Source organism: Ranitomeya imitator, chromosome 5 (genome assembly GCF_032444005.1).
Source record: "Ranitomeya imitator isolate aRanImi1 chromosome 5, aRanImi1.pri, whole genome shotgun sequence".
NCBI lineage: Eukaryota > Metazoa > Chordata > Amphibia > Anura > Dendrobatidae > Ranitomeya > Ranitomeya imitator.
Window position 1 is genome coordinate 650,672,865 of NC_091286.1, and position 16,827 is coordinate 650,689,691.

General features: G+C 45.8%; 1 protein-coding gene across 2 annotated transcripts in view; it reads right to left on the reverse strand.

Annotated features, from left to right (window-relative positions):
- The window catches only part of ATAD2B (ATPase family AAA domain containing 2B), a 153,206-nt gene that overhangs the window by 63,708 nt on the left and 72,671 nt on the right, over nucleotides 1–16,827 (reverse strand). For both annotated transcript variants that reach the window (XM_069728154.1, XM_069728155.1), the window contains exons 15-18: nucleotides 5,494–5,584; nucleotides 2,317–2,628; nucleotides 1,852–1,981; nucleotides 1,487–1,673 (exon numbers count right to left, since the gene is read on the reverse strand). In XM_069728154.1, the coding sequence (XP_069584255.1) occupies nucleotides 1,487–1,673; nucleotides 1,852–1,981; nucleotides 2,317–2,628; nucleotides 5,494–5,584 (720 nt within the window). The remainder of the gene's footprint in view (nucleotides 1–1,486; nucleotides 1,674–1,851; nucleotides 1,982–2,316; nucleotides 2,629–5,493; nucleotides 5,585–16,827) is intronic.

Here is a 16,827-nt window from a genome sequence, read left to right on the forward strand (position 1 = left end):
GATAAAGCTGGACACAGTTGTTGATATCATTCAAAACCAGTATAAGATGAAACACGACATTTCTTGGTAACCAAAAGTCAATTTTAATATAAACATGGGAATCCACTCAAGAAGGAATTGGGTAAATTACCCCTCACTGAGGAAAGAAAAGATGGAGAATTCTGTCTTGTATTCAAATAAGACAAGCTCTCCGACTGTGACTTGCTAGCAGCCATCATAAAAAGGAGATTACCTCCCACGTGAAGGTGCCTCATGATTTGGACAACTGGCTACTCCAGAGTTTGGAAGCAGTCTGCCCAGGTTGATTGCGGTGGTGCCAGGAAGGAGAAGGCTTGAGGAAGGTTTCCTCACATCTTGAGGAGTAGAAGCCTGACTGGAAAGCCTGGAACTTGATTGCGAGAGGGTGGAACATTTACCTAGGGCTGTCTCAGAGATGATTTCGGATGATGTGGCACCAAACAGACGAAATTCTAGAGAATGGTAAACCACCCAGAGATTTGTGTAGCAGCTGCTTCCGCATCCCAGGCCTTCAGTCAAGGGCCATGTGGAGTGCGACAACGTCTCCGGTAGACTGAGAAAAATACCTCCTAGATTCTAAAGAGGCTGAGTAAAGCCATGTGCCGGAGTGAACAATCAGCCTACATCACAAATTTCCAGGGTACTGGAAAGAATTCCATGGCGTAATTGAGTGAATGAGGTAAAGACCAACTAATAGGCTGAGCTCGCCGCCACAAATGCAGACTCTGCTTGGGGCACATTGTGTCTGTCAGTGGGATCTGAAATAGCCACTGCATCCACGTGGGAAGAGGGATTGAGGATCTACCTCTAAAAATGAGGTGTGAGGTGTCTGGAAATGTGGTCATCCGGAAGCGTTCCACCAGGTGTTTCCATCCTCTTAGTAGTCTTCAACTTCTTCCTCACTCGTTGCTATGTGTCTTGCTCTGGAAGGAGAGCAGGCAAGAGTATGTGGCACGGACCAACTACCTAGACCTAGAGGCATTGAAGGCACCTGCCTGGAATCAGGGAGAGAGGTGAGACAGTGTGAATGGTTCAGCACTGTTCTTTCTTCCCGAAGAAAAACTCTAATTTTGCCAATTTAAAAGAAAAGAAAATAATACCTAACAAAAAAAATTTGGAGAACCCAGATCTGTGTCTACCACTTACGCCATGACACAAAGCTAAGGTGGCTCCGCTCTGTTTCGATGAAGGGTGTCGCCTTCTGAGGAGAACTGACTTTTTGTGAAGGCATCAGCCAACAACCCGTGGTACCTGCTGAGGACAGCTGACTTTTTCTGAAGGCATCAGCCAACACCTGAGGTTCCAGTGTTCCCCCTAATGAAGTGAGCGAGAAAGAGAACACTTCCCGAGATGCAAGCTACTAAGACTGTGCAGAGAAGTTACTCAGAGTCTCTCCGGCCCCAGACTATAACGAATGCCGATCAGCCCATGAAGCATTTCCCCCAAGGCTCCGCAGACTCCTACTAACCTGTGCACAGGACTCCTCAGGAGTTTTAGCGCTGACTGAGTAAAGTGCTGGCAGGTCCAGTCGATGCACCGAGAACTTTTCAAGAATGTGCAACACAGCTGGAGCAAGGTGCGAAGTCTGCCCTGAGCCCGGCTCCCCACACAGGAGAAACCTGGGCCGGTAAGAGGTTGGCTGGTGACAAGCTGATCTGCAAAAAAAAAGAAATATACGATATGTTACATAATGCAATATATATATATTTTTGCAGAGATCATTACTGGCACACATATTTAGGGCACCAACGCGGAGAAAATAAATAGGCATAGGCCCTATTACCAACCCGTACATGACGGCCCTCGCGTACCCTCCCTTTCCCGGCCACTCACGTTGTAAAGTGGAGGAAGGGCTTGTGGGGAGCAGCTGGTTGTTTCTTTGGTGATCCAGAGACAGAACTCACATCAAATATGGACAACGAGCTCTCATCCTCGCTGTCATCCAGGAGGAGACTGGGATCGTCTGCAGATGGGAGAACGCGGGCGTTAGGACTAATCTTGGTACACGAGATGTTAAAGATCAGCTGGTCATTGCCTATATCTCTGGGTGAGTTTTTTTTTTACCCCACAGAGGACATCTATCAATTTTCTAATTATTGCGGCCCCCCCTCATCGGCTCTGAAATGGATGAAGGAGTGGAGGGGAGGCTCCTGCTGCAGCCAGTTGTCTTACAGCCAGTCACAAGACAATGATGAGGAGAAGGACATTGCTGATGTCTGGGTCACACACTTTATACAGATAAAATAGCATCAAAGGGAAAGCAGGGGATTGTAATTTATTTGTGAGGACTATCATTACCGTCTTTCTTGTGGTCTCTGCTAAACTCAGCATGAGGAAACACTTTGTGCAGCGCGTGGATTAGGTCCGTGAACGTCCTCTGGAGCAGGGGCCTTATGACGAGCGTGAGCGCGTGCCCGGGAGACATCACAGCACGTTGAGAAGCAGGCACAATGTTTGTCATTGCATGGTAGAAATCGTGGGCACCGAGAACGACTGAAGAGACGTCCAGCTGTAGCTTCTGACTGCTGGCATAGATCTGGGGGTAGCGCCGGCGAAGGGCGATCAAGGCAGCCTCAGTGCAAAGTGCTTTAATGTCAGCGCCGCAGTAGCCTGAAACGCGTCACATAAGGGAGAGAAGGAGAAACGTATCAGCGAGCACCATCCATGATGCCACAACAACAAAGGCAACGGCATCCAGAAAGATATACATACTCGTGTTCCTGGGCACTTTAAAAGATGTAAAACGTCTATTTTTCAGAAATAAATGTTTTACTAGCAATATAATCATGTACAACTTTGCCTCCGGCTAATCAGAACCATTCGGCAAATAGTTCTACATTTTGGACACTGGTTCGGTACAGCAAATCCCTTATTAATGTAACAATCAAAACACTATAAAAGTGAAGCGGTGGGTGGCCACCTCAGATATTAAAATGGCTAACATACAAAACAAACCCGTAAACCTCCCTCCTGCGCCTGCTAAGAAAAAGCAAGGCGGTGCCAAAGGCTTACGGGTCTAACTCTACTTTTCTATATGTTTCTTATGTATTGCTGCCGTATTAAGTCTCCATACCCTGACACGACTGATCTGCAGAGCTTTTATGGGGCTGCAACGTATAAATGTATGTACGCATGACACGACTGATCTGCAGAGCTTTTATGGGGCTGCAACGTATAAATGTATGTATGCATGACACGACTGATCTGCAGAGCTTTTATGGGGCCACAATGTATAAATGTATGTACGCATGCATGACACGACTGATCTGCAGAGCTTTTATGGGGCTGCAATGTATAAATGTATGTACGCATGCATGACACGACTGATCTGCAGAGCTTTTATGGGGCCACAATGTATAAATGTATGTACGCATGCATGACACGACTGATCTGCAGAGCTTTTATGGGGCCACAATGTATAAATGTACGCATGCATGACACGACTGATCTGCAGAGCTTTTATGGGGCTGCAACGTATAAATGTATGTATGCATGACACGACTGATCTGCAGAGCTTTTATGGGGCCACAATGTATAAATGTATGTACGCATGCATGACACGACTGATCTGCAGAGCTTTTATGGGGCTGCAACGTATAAATGTATGTATGCATGACACGACTGATCTGCAGAGCTTTTATGGGGCCACAATGTATAAATGTATGTACGCATGCATGACACGACTGATCTGCAGAGCTTTTATGGGGCTGCAACGTATAAATGTATGTATGCATGACACGACTGATCTGCAGAGCTTTTATGGGGCCACAATGTATAAATGTATGTACGCATGCATGACACGACTGATCTGCAGAGCTTTTATGGGGCTGCAATGTATAAATGTATGTACGCATGCATGACACGACTGATCTGCAGAGCTTTTATGGGGCCACAATGTATAAATGTACGCATGCATGACACGACTGATCTGCAGAGCTTTTATGGGGCTGCAATGTATAAATGTATGTACGCATGCATGACACGACTGATCTGCAGAGCTTTTATGGGGCTGCAATGTATAAATGTATGTACGCATGCATGACACGACTGATCTGCAGAGCTTTTATGGGGCTGCAATGTATAAATGTATGTACGCATGCATGACACGACTGATCTGCAGAGCTTTTATGGGGCCACAATGTATAAATGTACGCATGCATGACACGACTGATCTGCAGAGCTTTTATGGGGCTGCAATGTATAAATGTATGTACGCATGCATGACACGACTGATCTGCAGAGCTTTTATGGGGCTGCAATGTATAAATGTATGTACGCATGCATGACACGACTGATCTGCAGAGCTTTTATGGGGCTGCAATGTATAAATGTATGTACGCATGCATGACACGACTGATCTGCAGAGCTTTTATGGGGCTGCAATGTATAAATGTATGCATGCATGACACGACTGATCTGCAGAGCTTTTATGGGGCCACAATGTATAAATGTATGTACGCATGCATGACACGACTGATCTGCAGAGCTTTTATGGGGCTGCAATGTATAAATGTATGTACGCATGCATGACACGACTGATCTGCAGAGCTTTTATGGGGCCACAATGTATAAATGTATGCATGCATGACACGACTGATCTGCAGAGCTTTTATGGGGCCACAATGTATAAATGTATGTACGCATGCATGACACGACTGATCTGCAGAGCTTTTATGGGGCCACAATGTATAAATGTATGCATGCATGACACGACTGATCTGCAGAGCTTTTATGGGGCCACAATGTATAAATGTACGCATGTATGACACGACTGATCTGCAGAGCTTTTATGGGGCTGCAATGTATAAATGTACGCATGCATGACACGACTGATCTGCAGAGCTTTTATGGGGCCACAATGTATAAATGTATGTACGCATGCATGACACGACTGATCTGCAGAGCTTTTATGGGGCCACAATGTATAAATGTATGTACGCATGACACGACTGATCTGCAGAGCTTTTATGGGGCTGCAATGTATAAATGTATGTACGCATGCATGACACGACTGATCTGCAGAGCTTTTATGGGGCCACAATGTATAAATGTATGTACGCATGACACGACTGATCTGCAGAGCTTTTATGGGGCCACAATGTATAAGTGTATGTACGCATGTATGACACGACTGATCTGCAGAGCTTTTATGGGGCCACAATGTATAAGTGTATGTACGCATGACACGACTGATCTGCAGAGCTTTTATGGGGCCACAATGTATAAGTGTATGTACGCATGTATGACACGACTGATCTGCAGAGCTTTTATGGGGCCACAATGTATAAGTGTATGTACGCATGTATGACACGACTGATCTGCAGAGCCTTTATGGGGCCGCATTGTATAAATGTATGTACGCATGCCACGACTGATCTGCAGAGCTTTTATGGGGCCGCAATGTATAAGTGTATGTATGCGTGTATGTATGCATGCATGCATGACACGACTCATCTGCAGAGCTATGGGACTCACCAACGCATTTTTCTGCCAGTTCGTCTAGAAACGCGTCGGACAGCTTGGGATTCCAGTCCCTGGTGTGTATCTGTAAAATGTGCTTTCTTGCCTGGGAAATAAACACAACAATTCACTTTCCGTTTGCAGTGGAAAACACCAGCGAGTAGGACACTAAAGTGTTAAGGTACCTTCACACATAACGATATTGTTAACGATATTGTTGCTTTTTGTGACGTAGCAACGATATCGTTAATAAAATCGTTATGTGTGACAGCGACCAACGATCAGGCCCCTGCTGGGAGATCGTTGGTCGCTGAACAAAGTCCAGAACTTTATTTCGTCGCTGGACTCCCTGTAGACATCGCTGGATCGGCGTGTGTGACACCGATCCAGCGATGTCTTCGCTGGTAACCAGGGTAAACATCGGGTAACTAAGCGTAGGGCCGCGCTTAGTAACCCGATGTTTACCCTGGTTACCATCGTTAAAGTAAAAAAAACAAACACTACATACTTACCTACAGCTGTCTGTCCTCGGCGCTGTGCTCTGCTCTCCTCCTGTACTGGCTGTGAGCGTCGGTCAGCCGGAAAGCAGAGCGGTGACGTCGTACAGGAGGAGAGCAGAGCACAGCGCTGGAGGACAGACAGCGGTAGGTAAGTATGTAGTGTTTGTTTTTTTTACTTTTAGGAAGGTAACCAGGGTAAACATCGGGTTACTAAGCGCGGCCCTGCGCTTAGTTACCCGATGTTTACCCTGGTTACCGGCATCGTTGGTCGCTGGAGAGCGGTCTGTGTGACAGCTCTCCAGCGACCAAACAGCGACACTGCAGCGATCCGGATCGGTGTCGGTATCGCTGCAGCGTCGCTAAATGTGAAGGGGCCTTTAGTACAGGTAGAAGAGAACCGCTCACGTGACAGACAGCGGACACACAATCAAGGGGTTGTGTAGGATCAGTAAAACATGGCTGCCATGTCCGCCCACACCGTAGGTTCTGCTATACTACACACCCCCTACGGACAGACACGGTGCAGTTTATGGAACAAAATTTGTCAGTTTTATAATTCTTGATATACTTTTTCATCCAGTCCGCAGCTCTGAAGAAAATCTGAGAACAACGACGGCACAGAGCTCTTATCTTATTCTTAGGCTTGCTACGTGATGACCCCATAATCACACCAGGTGCTCATATACCAGTATATGAAAACAGGGGCATTAATTAAATTAACGGGGAAGGACCAGACATCATCTGCCTACCTAACCTGCCCAAATATTATTATACCTGACAGCAGACAGAGCGACCCTCCGCTCTCCTCGCAGCCTCCTCCACCGCCCCTCAAGCTCCAACCCTCTTCCATTCATAGATGGCAGCACAGTGGCTAAACCATGCCTGCCCCTGCCTATCATGACACCCACTGATGATGTTCTGCATTTGTGTTGTGCCATACTCCTTCCGTTTTTGTTATAACCCATTTATGCACAGGTTCTGATCACCCATACCCTTCCTGAAGAAGCCTTATGGCGAAACGCACATTAAAGGGATCCATTGTTAACTTAGTTTTAGATTTATATATCCTTAACCCCTTAGTGACAGAGCCAATTTGGTACTTAATGACCAGGCCAATTTTTGCAATTCTGACCACTGTCACTTTATGAGGTTATAACTCTGGAACGCTTCAACGGATCCCGCTGATTCTGAGATTGTTTTTTCGTGACATATTGTACTTCATGATAGTGGTAACATTTCTTCGATATTACTTGCGATAATTTATGAAAAAAAACGGAACTATGGCGAAAATTTTTAAAATTTTGCAATTTTCAAACTTTGTATTTTTATGCCCTTAAATCAGAGAGATATGTCACGAAAAATAGTTAATAAATAACATTTCCCACATGTCTACTTTACATCAGCACAATTTTGGAAACAAAATTTTTTTTTGTTAGGGAGTTATAAGGGTTAAAAGTTGACCAGCAATTTCTCATTTTTACAACACCATTTTTTTTTTAGGGACCACATCACATTTGAAGTCATTTTGAGGGGTCTATATGATAGAAAATAATGAAGTGTGACACCATTCTAAAAACTGCACCCCTCAAGGTTCTCAAAACCACATTCAAGAAGTTTATTAACCCCTTACGTGCTTTACAGGAACTGAAACAATGTGGAAGGAAAAAATGAACATTTAACTTTTTTTGCAAACATCTTACTTCAGAACCATTTTTTTTATTTTCACAAGTGTAAAAACAGAAATGTAACCATAAATTTTGTTATGCAATTTCTCCTGAATACGCCAATACCCCATATGTGGGGGTAAACCACTTTTTGGGCGCACCGCAGAACTTAGAAGTGAAGGAGCGCCGTTTGACTTTTTCAATGTAGAATTGGCAGGAATTGAGATTGGACGCCATGTCACGTTTGGAGAGCCCCTGATGTACCTAAACAGTGGAAACTCCCCACAAGTGACACCATTTTGGAAACTAGACCCCTTAAGGAACTTATCTAGATGTCTGGTGAGCACTTTGAACCCCCAAGTGCTTCACAGAAGTTTATAACGTAGAGCCGTGAAGAAAAAAAAAAAATCGCTTTTGTTTACACAAAAATGATCTTTTCGCCCACAAATTTTTATTTTCACAAGGGTAACAGGAGAAATTAGACCACTAAAGTTGTTGTGCAATTTCTCCTGAGTACGTCGATACCCAATATGTGAGGGTAAACCACTGTTTGGGCGCACCGCAGAGCTTGGAAGTGAAGGAGCGCCGTTTTACTTTTTCAATGTAGAATTGGCTGGAATTGAGATCGGACGCCATGTCGCGTTTGGAGAGCCCCTGATGTGCCTAAACAGTAGAAATCCCCCACAAGTGACACCATTTTGGAAACTAGACCCCCCATGGAACTTATCTAGATGTGTGGTGAGAACCTTGAATGCCCAAGTGCTTCACAGAAGTTTATAATGCAGAGTCGTGAAAATAAAAAATATTTTTTTTTTTCCACAAAAAAGATTTTTTAGCCCCCAAGTTTTTATTTTCACAAGGGTAACGAGAAATTGGACCCCAAAAGTTGTTGTCCAATTTGTCCTAAGTATGCTGGTACCCCATGTGTGGGGGTAAACCACTGTTTGGGCGCACGGCAGAGCTCAGAAGGAAGGAGCGCCGTTTTGGAATGCAGACTTTGATAGAATGGTCTGTGGGCATTATGTTGCGTTTGCAGAGCCCCTGATGTACCTAACCAGTAGAAACCCTCCACAAGTGACCCCATTTTGGAAACTAGACCCCCCAAGGAACTTATCTAGATGTGTGGTGAGAACTTTGAATGCCCAAGTGCTTCACAGAAGTTTAGAATGCAGTCGTGAAAATAAAAAAAAATTTTTTTTTCACAAAAAAGATATTGTAGCCCCCAAGTTTTTATTTTCACAAGGGTAACAAGAGAAATTGGACCCCAGAAGTTGTTGTCCAATTTATCCCGAGTACGCTGATGCCCCATATGTGGGGGTAACCCACTGTTTTGGCGCACGGCAGAGCACAGAAGGGAGGGAGCACCATTTGACTTTTTGAGCGCAAAATTGGCTGTCGTGTTTGGAGACCCCCTGATGTACCTAAACAGTGGAAACCCCCCAATTCTAGCTCCAACCCTAATCCCAACACACCCCTAACCCTAATCCCAACCTGATCCATAATCCTAATCACTAACCCTAACCATAATCACAACCCTTACCCCAAAACAACCCTAATGTCAACCCTAACCATAACCCTAATCAAAACTTTAAATCCAACACTCCCCTAATCCTAATCTCAACCCTAATCCCAAACCTAACCCTAATCCCAAGCGTAACCCTAATGCCAACCCTAACCTTAACCCTAATCCCAAACCTAACCCTAATACCAACCCTAATCCAAACCCTAACCCTAATCCCAACTCTAACCCTAACTTTAGCCCCAACCCTAGCCCTAACTTTAGCCCCAACCCTAAGGCTACTGTCACACTTGCGTCGTTTGGCATTCCGTCGCAATCCGTCGTTTTGGACAAGAAACGGATCCTGCAAATGTGCCCGCAGGATGCGTTTTTTGCCCATAGACTTGTATTGCCGACGGATCGTGACGGATGGCCACACGTCGCGTCCGTCGTGCACTGGATCAGTTGTGTTTTGGCGGACTGTCGGCACAAAAAAACGTTCAATGAAACTTTTTTTGTACGTCGCATCCACCATTTCTGACCGCGCATGCGTGGCCGTAACTCCGCCCCCTCCTCCCCAGGACATAGATTGGGCAGCGGATGCGTTGAAAAACTACAGCTGCTGCCCACGTTGTGCACAATTTTCACAACGTGCGTCGGTATGTCGGGCCGACGCATTGCGACGGCCCCGTACCGACGTAAGTGTGAAAGAAGCCTAACCCTAAATTTAGCCCCATCCCTAACCCTAAATTTAGCCCCAACCCTAACCCTAAATTTAGCCCCAACCCTACCCCTACTTTTAGCCCCAACTGCTGTTCTCCTGCCGGCCGGCAGATGGAGACAGATGGCGGGCGCACTGCGCATGCGCCGACCATTTTCTTCTGCCGGCGGCCAGGAGGAGCAGCAAGAGGATCCAGGGACACAGGTGAGTATGATAGGGTCCCCGAATCCCCCTATTTCTCTGTCTTCTGATGTGCGATCACATCAGAGGACAGAGAATTACACTTTACTTTTTTTTTTTTTTGCGGTCGCCGGTAAACAGTTAATTACCGGCGATCGCAAAACAGGGGTCGCTAAAACCGACCCCCGATCATGCTCTTTGGGGTCTCGGCTACCCCCGGCAGCTGAGACCCCAAAGATTCTCGCGGGGCCGGCCGGCGGGCGCACTGCGCATGCGCCCGCCATTTTGAAGATGGCGGCGCCCACCGGGAGACACGAGGAGCACCGGGGGAGCTAGGTAAGTATTGGGGGGCCACCTGGGACCCCTTTTCTCTGTCCTCCGATGTGCGATCACATCGGAGGACAGAGAAATTAAAAAGAGATCGCGTTTTTTTTTTTTTGCGATCGCCGGTAAACGGTTAATTACCGGCGATCGCAAATGCGGGGTGGGTAAAAAAAAACCCCGAATCATGTTCTCTGGGGTCTCGGCTACCCCCGGCAGCCGAGACCCCGGAGAAAATCCGACTCTGGGGGGCGCTATTCACTTTTTCCACAGCGCCGTTAATTAACGGCGCTGTGGTTTAAGTACCCTTAGCGGCCGCCGTTAAAAGGCGTATCGGCGGTCACTAAGGGGTTAAACTGTCTTTCGCCTCCTTTTCTGCTATATAACATTAGTGAACTTTTATACTTCACATTGTTTGATATTTGTGCTTACATTTAAACCTTCCAATATTCTCATCAACACAACCAGACCTTGACCCTAGGCTTACAGGTACTAGTCTTTGGCTATAGACTGACTTCTGTGTATGTGGATTACCTGGAAATTAATTCCTTATTATTTTACTATGCACTGTTTATAGCACTTGATTGGTTTACATGTAATTTTTGCCCCATCCTCTAGGTGGCGCTATTATTCTAGATATCTGTAAAATGATGTATTTGATTACATTAATACTAGTGTTGAGCATTCCGATACTGCAAGTATCGGGTATCGGCCGATATTTGCTGTATCGGAATTCCGATACCGAGTTCCGATATTTTTGCGATATCGGAATCGGCGTGGGCGGTGTGTATGGTTCCCAGGGTCTGGAGGAGAAGAAACTCTCCTTCAGGCCCTGGGATCCATATTCATGTAAAAAATAAAGAATAAAAAAAAATATGGATATACTCACCCCTCCGACGGACCCTGGCTGTCACCGCTGCAAGCGTCTGCCTCCGTTCCTAAGAATGCAGAGGGTGAAGGACCTTCGATGACGTCACGGTCACACATCGAAGGTCCTTCACTCACTGCATTTTTAGGGACGGAGGCAGACGCTAGCAGCGGTGACAGCCAGGGTCCTTCGGAGGGGTGAGTATAGCCATATTTTTTATTCTTTATTTTTTACATGAATATGGATCCCAGGGCCTGAAGGAGTTTCCTCTCCTTCAGACCCTGGGAACCATCCAGGATACCTTCCGATATTTGTGCCCCATTGACTTGCATTGGTATCGGCGATATCCGATATTTTTGGGATATCGGCCGATACCATCCGATACCGATACCTTTGAATATCGGAAGGTATTGCTCAACACTAATTAATACCTAATTATATTACATTATTCTAAAAATTTCACAAATTCTTGCTACTTCTTGTTCATATTATCACATAAAATCCCAATAAAAAAAATTTAAGTTTGTGGGCGTAACATGGAAAAAGTTCACAGGGTATGAATACTTTTTCAAGGCGCTTTAAGTAAGGTCTACATACACAGCATTTTCATTTTTGGCATTTTGGGGACATAGTGGCGTCATTAACCCCTTCCCGACCTTTGACGCATACGCTGCGTCATGAAAGTCGGTGCCATTCCGACCCATGACGCAGCATATGCGTCATGGAAAGATCGCGTCCCTGCAGGCCGGGTGAAAGGGTTAACTCCCATTTCACCCGATCTGCAGGGACAGGGGGAGTGGTAGTTTAGCCCAGGGGGGGTGGCTTCACCCCCTCGTGGCTACGATCGCTCTGATTGGCTGTTGAAAGTGAAACTGCCAATCAGAGCGATTTGTAATATTTCACCTAAAAAACTGGTGAAATATTACAATCCAGCCATGGCTGATGCTGCAATATCATCGGCCATGGCTGGAAACACTTATGTGCACCCACCCCACCCCTCCGATCGTCCCCCCAGCCCCCCGATCTGTGGTCCGCTCCCCTCCGTCCTGTGCTCCGCTCCCCCGTCCTCCTGTCCGCTTCCCCGTGCACCAATCACACCCCCTGTGCTGCAATCAAACCCCCCCGCACTCCGATCCCCCCCCCCGCACACAGCGACCCCCCCCCCCCGTGCTCCGATCCACCCCCCCCGCACAGCGATCCCTCACCCCGTGCTCCAATCCTTCCCCGTGCTCCAATCCTCCCTCCCGTGTTCCGATCCACCCCCCCATGATCCGATCCACCCCCCCGTGCTCCGACGCCCCCCCCCGTGCCCTGATCTCCCCCCCCTTATACTTACCTGGCCGCCCGAGGTCCGTCCGTCTTCTTTCCTGGGCGCCGCCATCTTCCAAAATGGCGGGCGCATGTGCAGTGCGCCCGCCGAATCTGCCGGCCGGCAGATTCGTTCCAGAGTGAATTTTGATCACTGAGATATATCCTATCTCAGTGATCAAAATAAAAAAAATAGTAAATGACCCCCCCCTTTGTCACCCCCATAGATAGGGACAATAAAAAAAATAAAGAATTTTTTTTTTTTTCACTAAGGTTGGGGTAAGAACTAGGGTTAGGGGTAGGGTTAGGGTTAGGGGTAGGGTTAGGGTTAGGGGTAGGGTTAGGGCTAGGGTTAGGGGTAGGGTTAGGGCTAGGGTTAGGGTTTCGGTATGTGCACACGTATTCTGGTCCTATGCGGATTTTTCCGCAGCGGATTTGAAAAATCCACAGTGCTAAACCGCTGCCGATTTATCGTGGATTTACCGCGGTTTTTCTGCGCATTTCACTGCGGTTTTACAACTGCGATTTTCTATTGGAGCAGTTCTAAAACCGCTGTGGAATCCGCAGAAAGAAGTGACATGCTGCGGAATGTAAACCGCTGCGTTTCCGTGCAGTTTTTCCGCAGCATGTGTACAGCGATTTTTGGTTCCCATAGGTTCACATTGAACTGTAAACTCATGGGAAACTGCTGCGGATCCGCAGCGTTTTCCGCAGCGTGTGCACATACCTTTAGAATTAGGCTATGTGCACACGGTGCGGATTGGCCGCTGCGGATCCGCAGCAGTGTTCCATCGGGTTTACAGTACCATGTAAACATATGGAAAACCAAATCCGCTGTGCCCATGGTGCAGAAAATACCGCGCGGGAACGCTGCGTTGTATTTTCCACAGCATGCCAATTCTTTGTGCGGATTCCGCAGCGTTTTACACCTGTTCCTCAATAGGAATCCACAGGTGAAATCCGCACAAAAAACACTGGAAATCCACGGTAAATCCACAGGTAAAACGCAGTGCCTTTTACCCGCGGATTTTTCAAAAATGATGCTGAAAAATCTCATACGAATCCGCAACGTTGGCACATAGCCTTAGAGTTGGGTTGGAATTAGGGTTGTGGTTAGGGTTAGGGGTGTTTTGGGGTTAGGGTTGTGGTTAGGGGTGTGTTGGGGTTAGGGTTGTGATTAGGGTTACGGCTACAGTTGGGATAAGGGTTAGGGGTGTGTTGGAGGTAGAATTGAGGGGTTTCCACTGTTTAGGCACTTCAGGGGGTCTCCAAACGCAACATGGCGCCACCATTGATTCCAGCCAATCTTGTATTCAAAAATTCAAATGGTGCTCCCTCACTTCCGAACCCCGACGTGTGCCCAAACAGTGGTTTACCCCCACATATGGGGTATCAGTGTACTCAGGACAAACTGTGCAACAATTACTGGGGTCCAATTTCTCCTGTTACCCTTGAGAAAATAAAAAATTGCTTGCTAAAACATCATTTTTGAGGAAAGAAAAATGATTTTTTATTTTCACGGCTCTGCGTTGTAAACGTCTGTGAAGCACTTGGGGGTTCAAAGTGCTCACCACATATCTAGATAAGTTCCTTTGGGGGTCTAGTTTCCAAAATGGGGTCACTTGTGGGGGGTTTCTACTGTTTAGGCACACCAGGGGCTCTGCAAACGCAATGTGACGCCCGCAGACCATTCCATCAAAGTCTGCATTTCAAAAGTCACTACTTCCCTTCTGAGCCCCCACGTGTGCCCAAACAGTGGTTTACCCCCACACATGGGGTATCAGCGTACTCAGGAGAAACTGGACAACAACTTTTGTGGTCCAATTTCTCCTGTAACCCTTGGGAAAATAAAAAATTCTGGGCTAAAAAATTATTTTTGAGGAAAGAAAACGTATTTATTATTTTCACGGCTCTGCGTTATAAACTTCTGTAAAGCACTTGGGGGTTGAAAGTGCTCACCACACATCTAGATAAGTTCCTTTGGGGGTCTAGTTTCCAAAATGGGGTCACTTGTGGGGGGTTTCTACTGTTTAGGCACACCAGGGGCTCTGCAAACGCAATGTGACGCCCGCAGACCATTCCATCAAAGTCTGCATTTCAAAAGTCACTACTTCCCTTCTGAGCCCCCACGTCTGCCCAAACAGTGGTTTACCCCCACACATGGGGTATCAGCGTACTCAGGAGAAACTGGACAACAACTTTTGTGGTCCAATTTCTCCTGTAACCCTTGGGAAAATAAAAAATTCTGGGCTAAAAAATTATTTTTGAGGAAAGAAAACGTATTTATTATTTTCACTGCTCTGTGTTATGAACTTCTGTGAAGCACTTGGGGGTTCAAAGTGCTCACCTCACATCTAGATAAGTTCCTTTCGGGGTCTAGTTTCCAAAATGGGGTCACTTGTGGGGGGTTTCTACTGTTTAGCCACATCAGGGGCTCTGCAAACGCAACGTGACGCCCGCAGAGCATTCCATCAAAGTCTGCATTTCAAAACGTCACTACTTCACTTCCGAGCCCCAGCATGTGCCTAAACAGTGGTTTACCCCCACATATGGGGTATCAGCGTACTCAGGAGAAACTGGACAACAACTTTTGGGGTCAAATTTCTCCTGTTACCCTTGGGAAAATAAAAAATTGCGGGCTAAAATTCATTTTTGAGAAAATAATTTTTTTTTTTTTATTTTCATGGCTCTGCGTTATAAACTTCTGTGAAGCACTTGAGGGTTCAAAGTGCTCACTACACATCTAGATTAGTTCCTTTGGGGGTCTAGTTTCCAAAATGGGGTAATTTGTGGGGGATCTCCAATGTTTAGGCACACAGGGGCTCTCCAAACGCGACATGGTGTCCGCTAATGATTGGAGATAATTTTCCATTTAAAAAGCCAAATGGCGTGCCTTCCCTTCTGAGCCCTGCCGTGCGCCCAAACAGTGGTTTACCCCCACATATGGGGTATCTGCATACTCAGGACAAACTGGACAACAACATTTGTGGTCCAATTTCTCCTATTACCATTGGCAAAATAGGAAATTCCAGGCTAAAAAATCATTTTTGAGAAAAGAAAAATTATTTTTTATTTTCATGGCTCTGCATTATAAACTTCTGTGAAGCACCTGGGGGTTTAAAGTGCTCACTAGGCATCTAGATAAGTTCCTTGGGGGGTCCAGTTTCCAAAATGGGGTCACTTGTGGGGGAGCTCCAATGTTTAAGCACACAGGGTCTCTCCAAATGCGACATGGTGTCCGCTATCGATGGAGATAATTTTTCATTCAAAAAGTCAAATGGCGCTCCTTCCCTTCCGAGCCTTACCATGTGCCCAAACAGTGGTTTACCCCCACATGTGAAGTATCGGTGTACTCAGGAGAAATTGCCAAACAAATTTTAGGATCCATTTTATCCTGTTGTCCATGTGAAAATGAAAAAATTGAGGCTAAAAGAATTTTTTTGTGAAAAAAAAGTACTTTTTCATTTTTACGGATCAATTTGTGAAGCACCTGGGGGTTTAAAGGGCTCACTATGCATCTAGATAAGTTCCTTGGGGCGTCTAGTTTCCAAAATGGGGTCACTTGTGGGGAAGCTCCAATTTTTAGGCACACGGGGGCTCTCCAAATGTGACATGGTGTCCGCTAAAGAGTGCAGCCAATTTTTCATTCAAAAAGTCAAATGGCGCTCCTTCCCTTCCAAGCCCTGCCGTGCGCCCAAACAGTGGTTTACCCCCACATATGAGGTATCAGCGTACTCAGGACAAATTGGACAACAACGTACATGGTTCAGTTTCTCCTTTTACCATTGGGAAAATAAAAAAATTGTTGCTGAAAAATCATTTTTGTGACTAAAAAGTTAAATGTTCATTTTTTCCTTCCATGTTGCTTCTGCTGCTGTGAAGCACCTGAAGGGTTAATAAACTTCTTGAATGTGGTTTTGTGCACCTTGAGGGGTGCAGTTTTTAGAATGGTGTCACTTTTGGGTATTTTCAGCCATATAGACCCCTCAAACTGACTTCAAATGTGAGGTGGTCCCTAAAAAAAATGGTTTTGTAAATTTCGTTGTAAAAATGAGAAATCGCTGGTCAAATTTTAACCCTTATAACTTCCTAGCAAAAAAAAATTTTGTTTCCAAAATTGTGCTGATGTAAAGTAGACGTGTGGGAAATGTTATTTATTAACTATTTTGTGTCACATAACTCTCTGGTTTAACAGAATAAAAATTCAAAATGTGAAAATTGCGAAATTTTCAAAATTTTCGCCAAATTTCCGTTTTTATCACAAATAAACACAGAATTTATTGACCTAA